Source organism: Lampetra fluviatilis, chromosome 69, assembly GCF_964198595.1.
Source record: "Lampetra fluviatilis chromosome 69, kcLamFluv1.1, whole genome shotgun sequence".
In the NCBI taxonomy this organism is placed as follows: domain Eukaryota; kingdom Metazoa; phylum Chordata; class Hyperoartia; order Petromyzontiformes; family Petromyzontidae; genus Lampetra; species Lampetra fluviatilis.
Genome location: NC_136343.1, coordinates 1,468,597 through 1,490,583, shown reverse-complemented (window position 1 = coordinate 1,490,583; position 21,987 = coordinate 1,468,597). Strand labels below are relative to the sequence as shown.

At 47.8% G+C, this 21,987-nt stretch overlaps 1 protein-coding gene and 1 pseudogene across 1 annotated transcript; one reads left to right on the top strand and one right to left on the bottom strand.

Moving 5' to 3' along the window:
* LOC144952664 (E3 ubiquitin-protein ligase TRIM62-like) overlaps positions 1-8,326 on the bottom strand; it is a 262,485-nt pseudogene extending 254,159 nt beyond the window's left edge.
* Positions 8,327-12,437: 4,111 nt separating this feature from the next.
* LOC144952729 (E3 ubiquitin/ISG15 ligase TRIM25-like) lies at positions 12,438-19,529 on the top strand. Its single transcript, XM_078883221.1, has 6 exons — positions 12,438-13,004; positions 14,937-15,032; positions 15,880-16,113; positions 17,261-17,283; positions 17,697-17,791; positions 18,979-19,529. Exons 1-6 carry the CDS (start codon positions 12,438-12,440, stop codon positions 19,527-19,529), a joined length of 1,566 nt encoding a protein of 521 aa, XP_078739347.1.
* The last annotated feature ends 2,458 nt before the right edge of the window (positions 19,530-21,987 follow it).

Sequence of the window (21,987 nt, the reverse complement as noted above, 5' to 3'; positions counted from 1 at the left end):
AAGATCCGGACATCTCCCTACCACCCACAGACGGATGGCATGGTTGAACGGCTAAATCGGACTCTGTGTCACACGGTTAATGAAAAGCAAGCGGACTGGGATTTGCACATCCCTGGGGTACTCTCGGCATACCAGATGACGCCTCACGCGTCCACAGGATATACTCCGTTTTTTTTCATGTACGGTCGCGAAAACGTGCCGCCAATGGATGTGCAGTTGGGAACAGGAGTGAGAGGACCTATTAAGCCTCTCCCTGATTACATTCAGGACGCCGTTCGCCGCGTCGCTGAGGCGCGGGAGGGGGCCCGCATGGCTACGGCCAAAACCCAGGCCCGGAACGAACGGTGCGCTCGACGCTCGAAGGGGAAGTACCCCTAGAAGGTGGGGGACATGGCTTGGCTGCATTGCCCGCAGGTGCGGGCAGTGACCTCCCTTAAATTACATAAACCATGGCAGGGGCCTGTTAGGCTCATCGAGGTTCCCAACCCGCAGTCCGCGCGCATTCGGTTCGGATCTCGGCGCTGGTACGTCCATACGTCTCGCTTAAAACCATACGTGGCCCCTCGAACGGATGCGTCATCTCCTGATGTTGCCTTGCCGGTGTCTGTTGCTGCCGACGCACCCTTGCCTGTGCCTGTTGACCCTGCAAGAGCGCCTGTCGTGCCTTTTACAGACAAACCGGCCGTGACACTGCAGGAGGCAGGGGACTCTGCTCTGGGTGGGCCTACCATGGCTGCGGGGACACCTGGCCCCGCCGCCCCTCCAACCCCACCACAGACACGGTTGCGGGACGCCCCGGACTCTGGTCCTTCGGGGAAACGGGACCTTGGCGTTGGCGGGCCTCCAATAGCGACAGGCGGTTTTGATCCTGTCGCTCCTAAAACCCCGTCGCGTTCTCGGTCTGCAGGGGGGCCGCCGCTCATCCGGGACGGGCCGGCGACCCGCACGCGGTCGAAGTCCCTTTCTTTTCGTTGATTAATGTTGTTCTCGTTCTTGTTGTTATTGTTATATTCGTTGCATTCTCCGTTGTCCGTTCATGGCTGATGGTTGGTGGTCGCTCGCATTACTTGGTGTGTTTCAGCCGAGGATGGCTGGAATTATCTCCACGGGGGAGGGTGGTGTAATGCGAGCGTAAACGGCCTCGCGGATATGACGTAACAGGGGGGAGGAGTTGGGTCACTTGGGGAGAAGGGAGAGCTCTTAAGGGCAGGAACCGGAAGTGCCGGGGGGAGAGTGTAAGAATAAAGACAGGAGGAGGCCACGCAGGGCAGGAGGTGGAAAGTGGCGCGATCGCCACAGGTCGGGACTCGGCACCATTGGCCAGCAGTGTCTGGGCACGGGGGAGACGGAGAGCAGCAGGGGGGCTGCAGAGAGAGCAGCCGTGGGGCTGCAGGTCGGGGGCGGAGAGGCTGAGTGGAAAGCCAGCAGCGGAGCTGCATCGGGAGCCAGCAGCAAGACTGCGGGAGCGACGGCAGCAGAGGGGTTGTCGAGCGGGAGGTGGAGGAGACTCTGAGCGAGACGCCGTGCGGGCAAAGTTGTACGAACCACAATAAAGGACAACGGAGACAGACCCAGTAAAAGAGTCCTTTATTACATATCTGGCAACAAAACTGACACCTTTTTTACAAGGAGTCATGTTTACATAGACCACAATACCTGCAGTCATAATTCAAACAAAAAACATAACTCTGATAATGTGCACTGTCCTTGAAGTTGATTGGTCCACACCCGAGACAGCTTTCCTTAGAGCCTAGTCTCACATGGGTTGGACCAGATGACGCCAAAAGGCGCACAACTCAAAGACAATGCACCATTGGTTCCAATGGTGTAAATGCTTACCCCGAACTCTCATACTCTGATGACTGCAGGTATTGTGGTCTATGTAAACATGACTCCTTGTAAAAAAGGTGTCAGTTTTGTTGCCAGATAGAAGGGTAAAAAAGACAATTATCATATTTTTCACTGATAAATGAGGTTCCAATGGTGTCACTGCAGATGTCCTCAACGGTCTGAAACGAAAAGAGCTGCTGCAGTTGTTGTGGTTGGATTTCTCGCACATTCAAAAACACTAATTTGAAGAGGAATTGGCTGAACGTCCCAAAACAATATTTGAAAAGTGACTCATTGAAGCTTTACTTGTTGAAGGACAATTTACTCAGATTTCCCTTCGCTGCAAGTGACAGATACAATTTAAAAGATGGCGACCTCTAGGGCAGTGGCGTCGCCATCCACTAGTCGAGTGGTGGCTCGAGCGCTGCCTCGGCGAGCCTCGCTGCGTCTGTCAACAGCTTTGCTCATCTCAACTTATTTTATATTTATAGCACACATTTTCTCAATGTGCTTAACATAGTTTAAAATAAGCATTACATAATACAACATGGATGGCAGGGACGTGTTAAAGGCTGAGGAATGGGTGACTACGATAGGGGATACTTAGAGATTACGAAAGAGTAGGGGGAGGGAAGAGGAAGAGTGTAACGGTGGGTAACCAACTCGAGCGTCACTACATGATTACTTTCACCATGGTGAACTATTTTGCAGGCCGGTCGGCTCCACAATGTGGAATAAGCAACGGCATCTATGGACCAGGCATTTAAGCGATGAAGCAATTTAACTTCTGTGCTTAGGCAAGGTTACAGACAGTAGGGTGAAATGTATGTAGTCCCACCAAAGCGGCCGCACACCCCCAGAACACACAATTCATCACAGACACACGGGTCTATCTAAACCCACTAACGCCTATGACTCTGTGTAATCCCGATAAACACGCATAGTCTCTGTATTGGTGGTCGTTATGCGTTTCACTATTTCACACACAGCACCAAAACCAACTCTACGGTCCACATGCACTGGAGATAGTCCACAAACGTCCCTGAATAACCGTATCACATATTCAATGCACGGGACTGGGAAACCAGCACCGAGGTTTTAGACATCAGTCCAAGAGGCCTACAGTGGGCTGGATCTTGAGTCCTGCTTTCTCCCTTCTGATCCTCACAACAGGCATTGGGGTCGTTGCTTCCACCCCAGGGGGAGCTGCCCTGCTCGCTCAGCTCACTGCTGCTGGTGCTGCTGCTGCCCCTGCTGGTGCCGTTGCCTCCTCCACTGTTGCTGCTGCTTCTCCCGCTGGTGCTGCTGCTAACAGTCAACCCCCTTGTAAACTGGAAGGTGCCAATGGGTCCAGATAATTTCAGTTTCAAACGGACCAGAAACCAGTCTACTGTACCATCATCTACTGTACCATCATTGAACACCACTGTGAACCACGTTATATTGTATCCATGACAACGAGATAGGGTAATGGAGAAGAGGTCAGGCTTTACTATAGAGAAAGAAAGAGGGTAAGAAGTGAGGCTGCTTCATGTACAGGGTCAGTGTAGAGTCTATGAACAGTGTTGAATCTTTGGGCAGTGTTGAGTCTTTGGGCAGGGTCAGTGTAGAGCAGGGGTCCTCAAACTTTTTAAACAGGGGGCCAGTTCACTGTCCCTCAGACCGTTGGAGGGCCGGACTATAGTTAAAAAAAACTATGAACAAATTCCTATGCACACTGCATATATCTTTTTTTGAAGTGAAGAAACAAAACGGAAACAAATACAATATTTAAAATGAAGAACAAGTAAAGTTAAATCAACAAACTTGCCAGTATTTCAATGGGAACTATGGGCCTGCTTTTGGCTAATGAGATGGTCAATGTCCGGTTCCATATTTGTCACTGCTAGTCGTATCAAGTGATGCAAGTGTGCATCCGTTAGTCTAGATCTGGTTGGAGATTTCAAATGTTTCATTCTGGAAAAAGTCTGTTCACAGACATAAGTGCTGCCAAAGATGGTTGCCATTTTGAGTGCATGGTTCCTGAGATGAGGATATGTCTCAGAGGGGAGAGATGCATAGAAATTATGAAGGCTGCTTGACTTGAATGCGTCTTTCAGAGAGTCACAATTCTGCAGTTCAGCCAGTTCCATTTGGTAAATTGTATCCACATTTTCAATGTCAATAGAAAATGGGTTACGGAAAAGCTGTATGTCCTGTTCATGGAGATGAAGCTCTTGAAATCTAAATTGGAACTCCTTTTGCAATTTTTCCAGTGAATTCACACATGTTTGTTTGGGAATGCAACCAATGGTTTTTCCGCTAACAGATTTTGAGTTGTGGGGAGATGGCAGAAGTTTTCCTCCTTCACTTGTTTGATGAGGAGGCCTAATTTTACTTCAAATGCTTTGACATGTGATTGCATATCACAGATGAGCTTCCCCTTTCCTTGAAGTTGCACATTGAAACTGTTGAGTAGCTCTGTTACATCTGTCAGAAAGGCAAGGTGCAATTTCCATTCTGCATCATTGAGCTCTGGTACTTCTTTGTTTTTTGAAAGCAGAAAAGCTGTAATCTGTGGAAGTAAGTCATAGAAACGTTTCAAAACTCTCCCTCGACTCAGCCAACGGACTTCTGTGTGGTACAAAACATCTTCATAGTCAAATTCCTGAAATTGTCTGTGGTTTAGTGCATGAGCTCTAATGAAGTTAACACAAGATACCACAATTTTCACTTCAGTGATTTACTACACAGCGCTTGTTGGTGGATGAGGCAGTGTATGGCTATTGGATGAGAATGGTTATGTTTGTCCATCTCTTGGTTAATGCGAGCAATTACTCCTTTCTTAGACCCCGCCATGCGAGGAGCACCATCAGTTGTCACACTGGCTAGTTTAGCCCAGTTCAGCTCCAAACCATTCACAGTTTGGCAAACCTTTTCATAGATAGCCTCTCCTGTAGTTGTTCCTTTGATGCTTTGCAGTGCAGCAAGCTCTTCTGTGACTTCGAAATAGTCATTCGTCCCACGAATACAAATTAGAAGTTGTGCAGAATCACGAACATCATTGCTTTCGTCGAGTGCCAAGGAAAAATCCTCCGCGTAATTGTAGGTCCTGAAAGACTCACTGTACTAAATAAATCGGCCTTCTCTGGACACATCTCTTTGGCAACAGAAAGAAGGCATTCTTTAACAAATTCTCCCTCCACGAATGGTCTGCCAGTGCACGCTATTAGCTTGGCAAATTGAAAACTTGCTCGCAGTGATTAAATATTTAGCTGCTTCTGCTTCACAAAAGTATTTTGCTGAGTTGTTAATGTATTTTTCAGTTTTAATATTTTATCTTTTCTAACTTCTCCGACCAAACAATCATATTTATCTTTATGTTGAGTTTCATAATGTCGACGTAAATTGTATTCTTTGAACACAGACACTATATTCTGGCATATCAGACACACAGCTCTTTCCTTGTACTGCATGAAAAAGTAATCACAAGTCCACTGTTCTTTGAATATCCTACACTCCGAGTCAATGTTTCTCTTTCTTGACATCATTGTTTCCTAGGGAGTCAAAATTGCTATTAGTAAAATACCAATATATATATACACAGGGCTACAAAAACAATATACCAGCAATAACTTTGCCCACACAGAGACATACAGACTGCACTGCCCATCAATGCAGTCTGATTGGGGGAACTCCGCTTTTACCCCAGGCTCACACTGGTGCGGGTGCCATTAAAAGGTTAATTACACCTGCAGTTTTGTTCACAGATCGCAGTGCGATCTGCGAACTCGCATAGGAATCTGATCGCATGGGGGAGAAGACCCATGCAATCCGATTCCACTGCAGGAAAAAAGAAGGCACATGTGCCTTTTTTCTTCCGAATCGAATGCAAGTTCAGCCATACAAGCATATGGCTGAACTCGCACTGCTCAGTGATCGCAACAGTATGAACCGGGGCTTACACAACATACAACATATAATCTCATACAACTGAATAGCAATCAGATTATAAATGCACTTACTGTCATTTAAATTGGGTTTCCTACTCCTCGGCTGTCTGTCACTGACCAGCACGGGAAAACAGCAGGCAGCCCCTCCAAAGATCAGAGATCACTCTGTTATTACCCCTCTATCTTTTACTCAGCGGTGCGTGTGCTGGGGATCTATATCCCCAGCACACAGGAATATCACTGGGAGTGGAGCCGAGGGGAAAGTGAGGGAGCTGAGGGAGGGAGAGCCAGTCAAGCGCAGCCAAGGGAGGGCTGGCAGCCTTAGGCCTGGGGGGCAAGTCCAGTCAATTGGCCCATTGAACCATTCACCAGCGCAGCCCAATGAGTGCCCACCGCCGCAGCTCAATCAGTGCCCACCGCCGCAGCTCAATCAGTGCTCACCAGCGCAGCCAAATCAGTGCTCGCCACCGCAGCCCAATCAGTGCCCACCACCGCAGCCCAATGAGTGCTCACCAGCGCAGCCCAATTAGTGCTCACCAGCGCAGCCCAATTAGTGCTCACAAGCACAGCCCAATTAGTGACCATGGGCCGGATAAATGTCCTCGGCGGGCCGCATGTGCTCCGCGGGCCGTAGTTTGAGGACCCCTGGTGTAGAGTCTATGAACAGTGTTGAGTCTTTGGGCAGTGTTGAGTCTTTGGGCACCATTGAGTCTATGGGCAGTGTTGAGTCTATGGGCAGTGCTGTTCAATGTACAGGAAATCTTTATCCAGTAGAGGGTCCAAAGAGGAATAAAGATCGATAACGGGATTGAGTACAGGGAGAAAGAGGCACAGAGAGACAGGGACTCAAACTACACCATCGCACCCTGTCCTCAACTCATTTACTCACCATCTCACCCACTCATCCATTCACTTCGTCATTCACTCACTCTTCATCTCACTCACTTTTCCTACCATCTCACTGTTTCACCCTCTCGCCATCTCTGTCACTCAATTACCGCTTCATTCACTCATTCACTCACCCACCAACTCACTTATCACTCACCACTATCTCACTCAACCACCTACAATCTCAGGAACTAATGCACCCACTTACTCATTCACGCATTAAGTAAATCATGCAGACACCCACCATCTGAGTCATTTGCTCACTCATTCTCTCACTCAGGATCTTAGTAACTTATTCACCCACTCACTCATTCACTCACCCACGCACTCACTCAACCACCATATCACTCTCTCATGCACAATCCCACTCGCTCACATATGCATGTCACAAGACGCACCCTGGTAAGTGCCGACGTCTCAACGCCAGGGGTTGCTGGTCAAAGTCCATCTCATCTAACCTCATGTCAACTCACCTAATCTCCAATAACCTATTGTAAACTCATCTCATGTCACCTCATTCTCACACACCTCATCTCACCTCAATTCAACTCACTTCATCTCAATTCACCTCATCCCCACCATCTCAACTCACCGCACCCTCACATACCTCACCTTCAAATCACCTCACCCACCCACTCACTCACCTAATAATTCGCTCGTGCTCCATTTCAAACATTCACTCACCATCTCACTCTCAACTGGCTAAAGAAATAAACTCCTCGTGGAGCTGAACATAAACCGTTTCATAACAAAGCGACATTGTAACAAAGCGATGAATTACTACAATGACCACAACCCACCAACTCCTGAAAACACCATCTGCTACACGGTGCACGTTAACGAGCCCATGCATTGACACTTTCATAGTTTCACAGAAAGACCCATAGACTCACATAGACACCCATAGACTCACCATACAGAGACCCAGACTCACATAGACACCCATCGACTCATCGGAGTGACCCCATATAATCACCGTGCAGAAACCCATAGACTCACATAGAGACCCGTAGACTCACAACACTGAAATCCATAGACTCATCAGAGAGACCCCATAGACTCACCATGCAGAGACCCATAGACTCACCACACAATGAAGTAGGCATCAGCACATATTCCAACATAACGGGCACGGTTCAGGGGGACAGAGAACAACAATAATGAAATTAGGGAAAAAAACTCGTTTTTCAATGCACACACTTTTATTTGCATTCAAACGTAGAAAATAAATTATTTTGACCCCAGAATTGATTAAATTTGAATCAAGTGGGTGGCTTGCATAAAGAAATTTAAACTAATATCGAAAGTAAACCACTCACTTTTATTCAGTAGATTAATTTGATTTATTCTGATCTGTTCGCTGATGTTGTTCCCTTTGCTCCACAAGAATGTGAATCACAGAAATGATATTTGTCACTATTCTGGATCACCGCATAGCATTTGCAGTTTGCTATCAAAATTCCAGCACCATGATGATTGAACAGCTGTTTCAAACCGTTCAGCAACTTGAAGCCAATTTCAGGAATGTTCCGTTTGTCATCCAGATTTATGAAAGTTAATGGAGCATTATCATGCACTATTGAGAACGAGTCGTAGAACATGATGAAGTCGATCTGGATGACATCGAAGTTTTTTACGTCCAGGAAGCTGAACTCTGGTATGTTGATGTTGGGCATAGCGACCAGCATTCTAATTATTTAGTACAAATTGTTGCCTTCAATCAGCACTTGGTTGTAGATGTTATTGCTCCATATCGATGATGGAAACAAGCGGGACTCACCAATTGATGAGAGTTCCATGGCACTTCATTGTGTTCCAGCTGAGAAATTATTCAAGAAACCATCATTAGCTTGGTTCCATGAAGTACGAATCAGTCGAGAATGATCATTGAATGATCATTGATCATTGATCCTGTTAACACTCGGAGTGTTAACATCCCCAGTGTTTAACAGTAATCTCTTCATTGTTCTTTGATCACCGCTCACCCTCCGTCCCGACACGTCTCCATTCATTGTGTTGAGCACTACGTGATGTCTTTGATCACCGCTCACCTTCCGTCCCGACACGTCTCCATTCATTGTGTTGAGCACTATGTGCAGTCTTTGATCACCGCTCACCCTCCGTCCCGACACGTCTCCATTCATTGTGTTGAACACTACGTGCAGTCTTTGATCACCGCTCCTCCTCCCTCCCGACGTGTCCATTCATTGTGTTGAGCACTACGTGCAGTCTTTGATCACCGCTCCTCCTCCCTCCCGATACGTTTCCATTCATTGGCTACCACAGTCTGACAAACCCCCCCCCCCCTCTCCACCTCCCTTCAACTTGCTTATAAGGGATTACATCTTGAATCATTGCTTCACTTGATGCAGCTAATTCGGCTGTGACGGTCCCACCTGATGACGGAGACTTGTGTTGCCTCCGAAACGTCGTGATTTTTATTTTTATTTTGTTTTATTTTACTTTCATTAATTTTAATGTTTTACCTACGTGACTTTACCGAAAAAACCTAAGAATATGAATCATTGCAGTCACGAAAGCTTCAAATCTAGAATTATTTAATGGTTCTTTTACGGCCTTTTCCCTCGAGTTGCTTTTAATGCGGTAAAGCAGCTGGGTGTGAAGTGTGGGGTGTGCACCCACCCTTTCATGTCCCATGCTCGCCCCGATCAATTATGAAAAAAATAATATTGGCAGAATTATTCTTCATATAATTTTTTTGGAAAAAGGCCTATATATACAACAAAGTCCATATGTGTGCTTAGGTCGATGTGTCTGTGAGAGTCTACGTATATGTGTGTGTTAGTCGCTGTATGTGTGTATGTCGATTTGTGTGTGTAACTCCATGTGTGTGTATCTAAAGTCGATGTCTGTATGTGTGAGTCCATATGTGCGTGTGTGTAAGTCCATGTCTTTGTGTGTGTGCGTCAATGTCTGTGTGTGTAGGTCGATGTGTGTGTCTGTTTTTTTACCCCGGGCAATGCCGGGTACTTATCGCTAGTTACTATATATTTATAACAATAAAACATTGACGCATTTAACTTTGGTATTTTATACATTTCAAGTCAGCTTTTTTGGGAGATACAAATTGTGAAAGCATTGAAAGCAAATATTTAGACTAAAACGTATAAATAAATTACATAAAAAACTAGTTTTTGAATGCTGAATTCAGACGCTGTCTTTCCGACAGACCTGTTCTTCACCTGAGGACGGCTGCTTGCGTTGTGGCCGAAACGTCGTGAGAATTGTATTTTATAATGTTTTATTTTTATGTTTTTTATTATTTCCCTTCTACGTGACTTTACCGAAAGAACCAAGAAGATGAATCCCTGCAGTCACGAAAGCTTTAAATCGAAATTCATTTTTGTTGTTCTCTTCCCGCTGAACCGTGTCCGTTCTGCGCTGATGCCTACTTCATTGTGTGGTGAGTCTATGGTTTTCTGCGTGGTGAGACTATGGGGTCTCTCTGACGAGTCTATGGGTTTCTGTGTGGTGAGTCTACGGTCTCTGTGTGAGTCTATGGGTCTCTGCGTGGTGAGTCTATGGGGTCTCTCTGATGAGTTTCAATGTGGTGAGTCTATAGGTCTCTCTGTGAATCTATGGAAGTGTCAATGCATGGGCTTGTTAACGTGTACCGTGTAGCAGACGGTGGTTTCAGGTGTTCGTGGATTGTGGTAATTGTAGTAATTCATCGCTTTGTTACAATGTGGCTTTGTTATGAAACGGTAAATGGGCAGCTCTACAAGGAGTTTATTTATTTAGCCAGTTGAGAGTGAGTAAGTCGGTGTGTGAGATTGTGAGTGAATGTTTGAAATGGAGCATGAGCGAATTAATGGGTGAGTGAGTGGGTGGGTGAGGTGATTTAAGGTGAGGTCTTTCAGGGTGAGGTGAGTTGAGAAGGTGAGAATGAGGTGAGTCGAGAAGTGAGTTGAATTGAGGTGAGATGAGGTGTGAGAATGAGGTGACTTGAGATTAGTCTACTAGAGGTTATTTGAGATTAGGTGAGTTGCCATGAGGTTAGTTGAGATGGACTTTGACCAGCAACCCCTGACGTCGGCACTTTCCAGGACGCGTTTTATGACATGCATATGTGGGCGAGTGGGATTGTGCATGAGTGAGTGATATGGTGGTTGAGTGAGTGGGTGGGTGAGTGAGTGGGTGAGTAAATGAGTGAGTGGGTGAATCAATTACTAAGATGCGGTGTGCCTATTGGGGATATTCGTGGGGTGTCTATAGTGCGTGTGGACAGTGGAGTTGGTTTTGGTGATGTGTGTGATATGGTAAAACGCATAACGACCACGACTGCTGAGACTGTGCGTGTGTCAGGATTACGCAGGGTCATAGACGTGAGTGGGTTTAGATAGGCCGTGTTGGTGGGCCAACACAAATCTCACCCTACTGTCTGTAACCTGGCCAAAGCACAGAAGTAAAATTGCTTCACCGCTTAAAAGCCTGGTCCATGGGTGTCGCTGCTTATTCCGCATTGTGGAGCCAACTGGCCTGAAAAATAGTTCACCATGGTGGAGGTATCATGTAGTGATGCTAGAGTTGGTTACCCACCGTCACACTCTTTCTCTTCCCTCCCCCTACCCTTTCGTTATCTCTAAGTATCCCCTATCGCAGTCACCCATTCCTCAGCCTCTAACACGTCCCTGCCATCCATATCATTGTATTATGTAACCTTATTTTAAACCACCGCTCAACTTGTGGAATGGCAACGACACTGCCCTAGAGGTCATCATTTTTTTTATAACGTATCTGTCACTTGCAGCGAAGGGTAATCTGCGTAAATCGGCCTTCAAGAAGTAAACCATCAATGAGCCTCTTTTCAAATAAATATTTTTTGGGACGTTCAGCCAATTCCTCTTCAAATTAGCGTTTTTGAATGTGCGAGAAACCTAACCACAACCCTGCAGCAGCTTTTTCGTTTCAGACTGTTGAGGACACCTGCAGTGCCCATGGAGGCCACCTGCTTTGAGTGGTGAGTCCCTGGTTGTGCACCGTGCCAGGCTCATTATTCATGGCCAATGTTTTGGACAAACTTCGTGAACCCTGAAGACCTGTTTGAGACCAGACTTTTTCAACTGAGGGACTTTTTCAACTGAAGGACTGGACTAGACGCGCCGGGATTTGTTGGTGTTCAACTGTTGTGAGATTTGAGTCTTTCGCGTCACAATTATTTGGAGCTTGGTAGGTGAGTTAAACTTTGTTAGGGGACAACCTACGTTATCTAAGCATGACGGTTGGGCTCGTGAGTTTGTGTAATTGGAGGGTAGCTTTTGCCTTTGAGAGCATCTGTGTGGACAACAAGAATGTTCATCGAGCCAAGATGGACCAACCTTCACAGAAGTGTGTTGACATGAGCTGAGTTGACAAGAGGTTAGTTGAGATGATGTGATTTGAGATAAGGTGAGCTGACTCTTTATCTAGCCATCTCTGGCGCTGAGACATCTCTACCCGGTCACAAGTCAACACATTACAGGGTGCGCCTCATGATATGCAAATCAAACTGAAAGACTTTGTACTTTAACCTGCCTCACATTTTGGTGGCTTGTTTCTGGTTTAGTGTCTCAGATGTCGCCAGAGACTGCATGAGCTACAGCCAGAGACTGCGTGAGTTATAGCTAAATACTGCCGGAGTTACAGCCAGTCTGCCGGAGCTACTGGCAGAGATTGTGTGAGCTCCAGCCAGCTACTGCCTGAGCTACAGCCAGTGACTGCCTGAGCTACAGCCATAGACTGACTGAGCTCCAGCCAGTGCCTATCTCTGAGTGGAGCCACAGGGCCATGGCGAGTGCGGCTCCCAGTGGTAGCGAGGCTCCAGGGGAGTTGACCTGCCCCATCTGCCTGGACGCCTTCCGCTGCCCCTGCACGCTCAGCTGCGGCCACTCGTTCTGCCTCAAGTGCGTGGAGGGCGCCTGGGATGCGGCTGAGTCCTTCTCCTGCCCGCAGTGCCGAGTGACTTTCCCTCGGAGGCCCAAGCTGAACAAGAGCGTGACGCTCACCAACCTCATCGAGCAGCTGCGAGTGGCTGAGCCCGTGGCTGCCGATGCTGCTGCTTCTGCTGTTTGCTGCGATCATTGCAGGGAGCCCGCAGTGAAGACTTGCCTCAAGTGTGAGACGTCGTTCTGTATGACCCACCTCACGCCCCACCGGCAGTTGGCAAAGTTTAGTGACCACGTCCTGGTGTCGCCCGGTGTGAACCTGGAGAATCGACGGTGCGCGGAGCACGGAGACGAGTACCGCTTCTACTGCGTTAATGACGGACGCCTCGTCTGCAGGGACTGCACCGTCACTGTGGATCATCGAGGGCACGAGCTCGTCACTCTGAAGGTGGAGCATGACAAACGAAAGGTGAGGAGGAGGTTATCACCGTCACCGAGTAGTACCCACGATACCGCAGCATCAGCTGATGAACTCTGTCATTGGCTCTCAACAGCAAAATCTAATTATAACGAAACCACAACGAGTGGCTCAGACTCATTTTAAAGTGGATTTAATATTTTACATGCCCTTCAATTTATTTTTCAAACGAGTGTTTGACGGGTAGATTCATAGTACAGTCGACTCTTCTGCATCACGACTTTCCCGATCGCGGTTTCGATATATCGCTGGGTCGGCATAAGAAATGAAATGGGTATTTTTTGGGAGTTTTTGGGAGTTTTGCGAAAGGCGCAGATGACACGGGAAAGCCGCAGACGACACACAAAAAGTTTAGTAACTCAAATACATAAATGATATGTACAGTACTGTATAATATTAATGTATTTAATATTTCAACTAGCCTGTTTGTCCCTCCAAGGACGGGTGTATATTGCAGTAAATCTGAAATATTCAATAGAAAAATTGTTCAGCTCATTATTATTAATGAAGGGGGTGGGGGGGGGTTGCCCCATATGGAGTGATTTAACCCGCTAATGGTTATTGGGGAGGGGTGCGGCATGTGGAGTGACGTCACCCGTTCATGATTATTAATGAGGCGGGGGAGTCCATGTAGAGGACCCCACCTGTTCATGAATATTAATGAGGGGGGTTGGCCTCATTTGGTGTGACGTCACGCTCGGGACACAGACCATAAATATACACAATTTTTTTTAGTTCAATTTTTTAAAAGTTAGTTTGCGAAAAGAACTGCGGTTCTATGCGCTGGTTTAGAGGACACCAAGCGTGTTTACGGCAGCCGCTCACTTGATGTCTCGCAGTGATCTCGCAGTGATCTTTGTATCTCGCGTTTCTCTATCTTTTTGTACCGCTTCGCTCGCCAAGGGGACCAAGGGGACCAAAACATTTTACGCCTTTTTTTAGATCACGGGGGGCCTGTGCCACTAACCCCCACAAGGTGGAAGGGTCGACTGTATACAGGTGTAGTGGGTTAAATTCAGGCGCACACTGGAACTTTGGAGCAATTCTATTTATTAGGCAACATAACAATTAACACTTAAAACAACGACTTAAGGTGGTAGCCACCTTTCCTAACTTAACCAACACATGGGGATACTACATCACTGGACCAGGACAGCCCAACACGCTGCCTGGTCCACTAGCGGAGACCAGAGAGCTTCATCCGAGAGATGACCCAGCAGCAGAACAGCACAGAACAGCCTAGCTCTCCGTCCACACCCCGCTTATAACCACTCCGGCGTAGCCGGCTCCACCCCAGGCCACGCTCGCCTTCCCGATCCTTCGGGAAGGCCCGAACCCCAACCACGTGACTCCCCTGGGGCCCCTGGCCCCCCTTTATCCGGTCCCGTGTCCTGTTGGGTTCACGGCCCGACACGACCCCCGTGACACCTGCATACAGCTCCCATACCGAGCCAATACAGTAGTGTCGTTCTACTACACTACACAGGCATCAGGGTCCGGTTCGAACCCATGACCTCCTGTATAGCAGGCAATGCAGATGACATCTCACCATTCCGGTGCCTTGTCCACCCACTACTCAGCCCCGCCCACGACTCGGACAGCCCCGTCCACGACTCATGTAGCCCCATCCACCACTCGGGTAGCCCCGCCCACCACTCTGATAACCCAGCTCATTACTCAGGTAGCCCCACCCACTACTCAGGTAGCCCCACCCACTACCTAAGTAGCTCCGCCCATTGCTCAGGTAGCTCCACCCACTACTCAGGTAGCTCCACCCATAACTTAGGAAGCCCTGTGCACGTTTGAGCTCCTCGCTTCACCGGGGCTACTGCCCCCGTCACTGTGGAGGGGTTTGCGTGGAGTTGGGATGAGAGGGGACGCTTAGATAGTGAGTGGAGTCTCCCCTGGTGACGTCTCTCACAGAAACAAGTGGGAGAGGAGACGCGGGCGGTGGAGGAGAAAAGGAAGAAGGCAGAGGAGTCCGTGAGGCGGATGGAGGCCGATCGTAGGGACGTGCAGGTACCGCATCTGGGCCGGACTCTGTGACGCCATGACTCCACTCTGAGTAGGGTTTGTGATGGAGGAGAACTCCATTCATTCACGTGGACTTCCATTGGCTCGAAACACATCGTGAGACTAAAGACAAAGCGGTCAATGCACCTCAATAATCAGGACGAGCAAAGAGATGGTTCTCATCTCCACTGAGAAACTGAAGCAGTGGTGGAAATTCCACATTCCCATATCTCCATACAACTTACCACTTCAACGACTGTTAACTATATTGGTCAGATGAGGTGGTACGTACCTCTTATCCAATACGCTGGTGGCAGAATTGGTGATCACACACAGACTGTTGTACACCATCTTACTGAAATCACACAAGCTTTGGGGTGGCCAGGTGGCAGTATAGCAAGTGGTTTCATGATCCCCTCTCTTCAGCCATACATGTGGTTTTCTCTCACATTCAAAACATTAATTTAAGGAGGAATTGGCATAACTTTCCAATTCCTTAGGGCTCCTCTTGTTGAAGGCAAATTACAGATTTCCCTTTGCTTCATGCGAAGGTAAACAAAGCCTCGTCTTGATAGCCTTGCGCAATGAGAATGGCACAGATGCTAAATGTACTCATGGTGGTATTTGATGATTTCATTGCCTCACAACCTTCACCAGTCATGGCGAATCGTGTTGTACTGAAAATGCACAATGGCGTTATCAAAGGCAGAGGAAGAAGGAGGCCTCAGTGCTCCTGACTCGTATCACTGTTTGGACACCTTCAGAGTTGAACTCGGGTCACACCGACCTGAATGTTAATTCACAAAGGACCAGACATTTAATGAACAGAGGTGGTATTTGTTTCTCTTTGCAGGGATCCATGGCAGATGAAAAGGCCTCAATCTCGGTCAGATTCACCCGCGCGAGAGCAGCGTTGGATGTGGAGGAGAAGGCGGCTTTAGAGCAAGCGGAGCAGAAAGGGCGCGAGCAGCTGTCCCAGATCAAGAAGAAGATCGCTCACTACCAGCGCGAGATCAGCGAGCTCCAGGCAGCAGCCACTCGCCTGCAGGCTCTAGAGCAGGAGAGGGACTCGCTCGCGTTCCTGCAGGTGAGGAATGAGTCTCCAGTGTCGCTATTGGTACAGAGCCCTCTCACCAGCAGCAGGAGAGGGAGGCTCCTGAATGAGAGTTTGCATCCACTAGGCTTGAGAATACAGCACCATTCATGGATTCGTATCACAGCTCCAGTGCTTCCATTTGGAAACCCAGCTCATATTTTCTCAGTTAAATGAATTATCTCTCCCATCCTTCAACAGATTCCCATTGAGTTTGTTTAATGGTGAATATGAACAAAATATTATTGTAATTGCACTTTTAAAATTAACCATACAACAACAATGTACACGGTATTCATGATTGTCATCAGCCATAATCTATCAACTTATTGTTTAAGGCGTCCCTAAGCCATTGCCACATCTCATGATGCCTCGATGCAACAATCCACTTGCGCCTGTTCACGAGCCGATTTCATCTCCGCTTCTTACTTCGTGTACCTCCACTTTGATGCGCGACCTTCATTGTTCATATTAGGGATGCCAAAATATACACGGTCTCATACACTTATTAATTATATTATTGTGTCTTGAACATCACTTCTACAAGACCTGCCATGTGTGCATTTGTAACACCAGAAATAACCAGTCCTAAATTACTCTCAACACAGATCAATATCAACCGGTCTCACTCTGAAATATTTGCCCTGCAAATCAGTGTTGGTCCTCATGGGGGAGGCGAGATGTTAACTACCTCGCCTGGTATACCGGAGGTCGTAGATTTCATCCCCAACCTGACTTCCTTATATATTTGGAGATTTCATGTCTCCCTCCATGGTCACATGGATTTTTCTCCGGGTCCTCCAGTATTTCACTCCACATTTGAAAACGTGCGTTTAGATTATTGGGCTGCTATACATTTCCACGTGATTAACCACTTCGTTGAGCTATCATTTGTGGCCAGGTCGCTTCTGAAAAAGAGCTACATAGCTCAGTGAGCCTTACCTGGAAAAATATAAATAGTAGTTTGTAGTTGACTATCAAGCGGTTTCACTCTGAAACTTTTCCCCCATACGTCAGTATTGTGATCATAGGGTCATAAGCCAAGACTCTGGGGTTTATATTCCACTGTGTTGCAGTGGAAACTCCACTGATCACATGGGATTGGTAGAATCACAGAAACGCATCTCTCTCTCTCCCACAGGGGCACCTGGAGGAGACGCGCAGGTAAAAGACGACTATCATTCACGACTCGACACATGACAACATGGGACTGAGTGTGGGGCGCAGACAGTGAGACACTGGCTGTGTGTGGGGATGCTGTGTGTGGTGATGCTGTGTGTAGGGATGCTGTGTGTGGTGATGCTGTGTGTGATGATGCTGTGTGATGATGATGTATGTGATGATGCTATGTGTGGTAATAGTAATGCTGTGTGGTGATGCTGTGTGGTGATGATGCTGTGTGTGGTAATAGTAATTCTGTGTGATGCTGTAATTGTGAGATGAGTGATGATGCTTTGTTTGATGAGTGCCTGTGTGATGGAGCTGTGACGATCCCACGCGTGAAGAGTGTCTGTGATGGAGCTGTGAGTGACGATGCTCTATGTGAGACAGTAGCCATGTCTGTTCTGTTTTCACAGGACAGGGAGGGGTACAGCAGCTCCACCCTCAGCTCCCAGCCAAGAGGACATTGCCTCAATTAAAGTTCTGCAGACAACTGCAGTCAAAAGCTTGTGTAAGTTATTCAGTGTGAATCATGGGTGATGGGGCCATCTTGACAATAAATGATCCCCGGGTGTGTACACGAGGTCGACTCAGACTCAAATTATTACCTGGAGTTTTATAAACATCACCACTAGGCAGACATAGGTGGTCGGGCATGGTGCTGGCCACCCACCTCGTGTGCCATGTCGGCCTTCATAGACGCTCACGGACAGCACTTATTCCAATAGTCTGTGAAGGCAACACAGGGGATCTTAGTCTTTGTTCACATCCGATTCCAGGACCGTACTGAAGTGCCATGAGACTCAGTGTGGTGTTCTTGGGTAAATAATCCGCATTGCGAGTCAGAGGTAATTGTGATGTTGAGATGGAGTGTATGCCTGTGAATGTGTCTGTGCATTTGTGCATGGGGGAGCGGTGGCATAGTGGTTAGCACACTGTACTACGAACCAAGTTACCTGGCTTTGATTACCACCATGGCTAACATCAGTGGCAGGTGATATCTGATTCAGTCCTGAGCCTCTACGAGGCAGTTTCAACCTCAAATGAGTTCCTGATGCTAGTAATGGTCATAATGATGGTGATAGTGGTCGGGATGAGGATGATGGTAATGATGCTGATGTTAGTGATAATGTGAGTGATGGGAATGGTAATGGGTTTGGTGATGGTGTTGGTCGTGGTGATGGCAGTGATGGTCGTGGTGATGGTAACATTGGTGATAATTTATGTGATGGTTTTGCTGATGGCGCTGATGGTAGTAGTGATGATATTGGAGATGGTGATCATGGTAGTGATAGTGGTGATGATGGTTTTGATGGTCGTTGTAATGGTTATAATGATGCTGCTCGTGTTGGTGATGTTGGTGATAGTGATGAAGATGGTTGTGATGGGGGTAGTTGTGATGGTAGTGATGGTGGTGGTGATTGTTTGTGATGGTGCTAGCTGTAGTGATGATGGTTGTGATGTTGCTTATTGCGATAGTGATGTTGATGTTCATAGTGTTGATGATGTGGGTGATGGTGATGTATATATTGTTGTCATCGATGATATTGATGGCGAGGATGCTTGGTGATGTGTATGTTTGTGATGTTATTGTTGATGGTAAAGATAATGGTTGGTGATGGTAATGTTGATGGTGGTGATGGTGGATGATGGTGATGATGGTGTTCTGTAGTGATGTTGCGATCACTGTTGTCACAGATGGACGCTCACCGACTCTGAACACAAACTCAGCTTATAACTACCTCCAGATCTCCTCGGATCTCAGGACGATGACGCGGACCCATGACTCCCAGGGTCGCCCCGATCACCCACACCGGTTTGATGGCTGTGTACAAGCCCTGTGCCGTGAGAGCTTCTCATCGGGCCTCCACTACTGGGAGGTGGACGTGGGGGACGCACGACGGTGTCGTGTTGGAGTCGCGTACGGGACGATCCCACGGAAAGGGGATCGTACTGCACAGCTGCTGGGAGGGAGCGACGCGTCCTGGTGTTTAGAGAAACGTGGCAACAACTTCTCAGTGTTTCATGGTGGAGTGAAGACTGCACTGTCGGTGAGGGGGGCCCCCTCCCCCCGCAGATTCGGGCTTCACCTGCACTGGGAGGGGGGGCTCCTGGCGTTTTACCGCGCCGACTCCATGGAGGTGATCCACGAGGTTCGGCAGAGATTCTTGCAGCCTCTCTACCCTGGGATGTGGGTGGGGTATTATAATGAACCATTGAAGATCCTCGATCTGAGTCGTGCATCCTGAGGATGAGGAGAGATAGAAACCCAATAAACGGTGAAGAGGGTGGATGGTGAGGAGAGGGTTAAGTGAGGGTGAGGGGCAGGTGGAACGGAGGGTGAGGTTAGGTTCAAGTTCATTTATTAGGTGTAGCCCTGTGAGCCATTCGGCTCTTGATTCGGGTGCAACCGCAACAAACAAAAAACAAACAAAACATTAACAATAAACATCTTGAAGTGACTATATGTGACTGAGTGTAAACAGAAATCCGAGAAAAGACAGCAAAACATTGCAGAAAAAAATCAACGTACACCAACGCTGTGTGCAAAAATCCCAGTGGGATGCAAGTCAAACAACCAACAACAACCACAAGACAACTTAGATTAAGGCCATCAGTCTAACTCTGTACTACAACAAAAAACATGGCTAAAGCAATATACTTTTCTAAATCACAAAAATAAAGCCATGAAAGCAATGAAACAGGGATCATAGGAACTGACGGAATTTTCACAATAAATGGCATAAACAACATGTAACCCAATCAACGGTGGAGAAGCGGGATGGTGAGGAGAGGGTGAAGTGAGGGGAGGGTGAGGTGAAAATTGAGAGAAGGGAGAGGTGAGCATGGAGGGGTAGGGTGAGGGGGGAGGGTGAGGTTCAGGTTGGCGGATATGAGAGGTGTCGCCGGTGCAGAACAAATCGCAAGGTTCGTGTGGCCGCTCCTTTGCCTGCAGTGAGCGCTCACGTCACCACGCCTCCTCATCCCTGCGATTCACCATCAGCACCATCGTCACCATCACCAACATCATCATCACCCCCCCCTCATCATCACTATCAACAACAACAACCGCCATTCGCCACTAAGTGGCGGTGACGTCACCACGACGCTTGTGCCAGGCCGTGTGCACCTTGAGGCCACGTGAAGTGTCGAACGCTCGCTGGCAGGAGGTCACGGCGCAGACCCAGATGCCACGGGTCGACTGACTGAGACGACTGGCTGATGCACTGTTGTATCTATGCCCCTTTTTCCAAAAATTAATATTAAGAATAATTAGGCCAAAAATATATATTTTTTTTTAATTAATAATGAAAACAACCCGCTAACCCTCGCAGGCCACACCAGGCATTAAAAAAAACGTGGAAGGCCATTAAACGGCAAGACTTCGGAGCACAGAGAGGTCAGACTATCCAGAGATATCCAGATGGACGAAAGGTCGATGGCCTAACCTTCCCAAGACGTCTGGAGATGCACGGATAACGTGCACAGCAGAGAAAAACAACTGTTGCAACTCGCGTTTTCTTTAACGTTTTCCTTAACGAAAAGTAGAAACTTAACAAAAAGAATCAACCAACCCTATAAGACTGCAGCCTACAATAGGGGCTTTTTATTAGTAATTCCCTTATTTTACTCGTATTCACCGCATATATATTATTTTGTATTGTATGTTTCTATCTACATGACCTTACCAAAAACTAAAGAATACGAACTCCAGCAGTCAAGAAAGCTTAAGTGGAAACTTAGTTACACTTAACCTCAGGACATTAAAATATAACTCGAGTAAAACAGTGCAATCCCTGTATACAGATGGACAACAAACGTCAGGACCTCCCCGCCACCTTTGTCTTCCAACGGTTTGGCACAAACACGCGTGCCATGAAATACGCATGGTGGGGTCTGGCCTCGGGATGACCCACTCAGAGGGAGTGGGGGGTCAGGGCGGTCGCGAGGAGGGGTCGGGAGGCTGTCTGTTTTTTATTTTGTTGTTTCTCTCGCAAGAGATGCGCAAGGAGGGGTCAAAGGGTCGCGAAGGGGGGGTCTGTGCCTGACACTCCTAGCGTCTATTTTTTTAACGTTTTTGAGTTTTAAGCACAACGCACAAACGCGCAGAAGTCTGTGTGCAGTCTGGTTCGAGTGGCGCTCAGTCTCGTGACTCGGCTTGCGACGCAGCGTTGCGAGGGAGGCTGAGTTGGGGCGCATTGTGCCTCGAGGAGAGATGGGAAGAGGAGGGGTCGTTAGAGTCGCAGAATGTCTGAGTTCAACCTGGGTCGAGGCTGGGTTTCCGCCGTGCTCTGGCTGGCGGTGCCGTCGTGAGGGAGCAAACACCGATACTGATGGCCGGCGTCGCTTCTTGCAGAACGAAGTGGCGAGGTGTGGTTCAGTGCGAGTGAGGCTTGCGAAATTCCAGCTATCCCTCTCGTGAGAGAACCTGAACCAACGAAACCCCTGAAGTGAGGGCGGGAGAGGCATCAGCGAGTGCCCGTACGAAGCTGTCAGCTGCACGCCAAAGGTGAAAGCAAGGAGAGAGAACGGAAGCTCGCTCATCACCACCAACGGAGGAGCGCCACCATAATCTCAGCATCTCAACACCATCACCACCAACATAGAAGACTCAAGAAAATCAGCAAGTATGACGGGGCTCGCTTAATAGCGAGCCGTCGAGGTGCGAGTGAAACTGATGGAGATTTCAGTTATCATTCTCGAGCA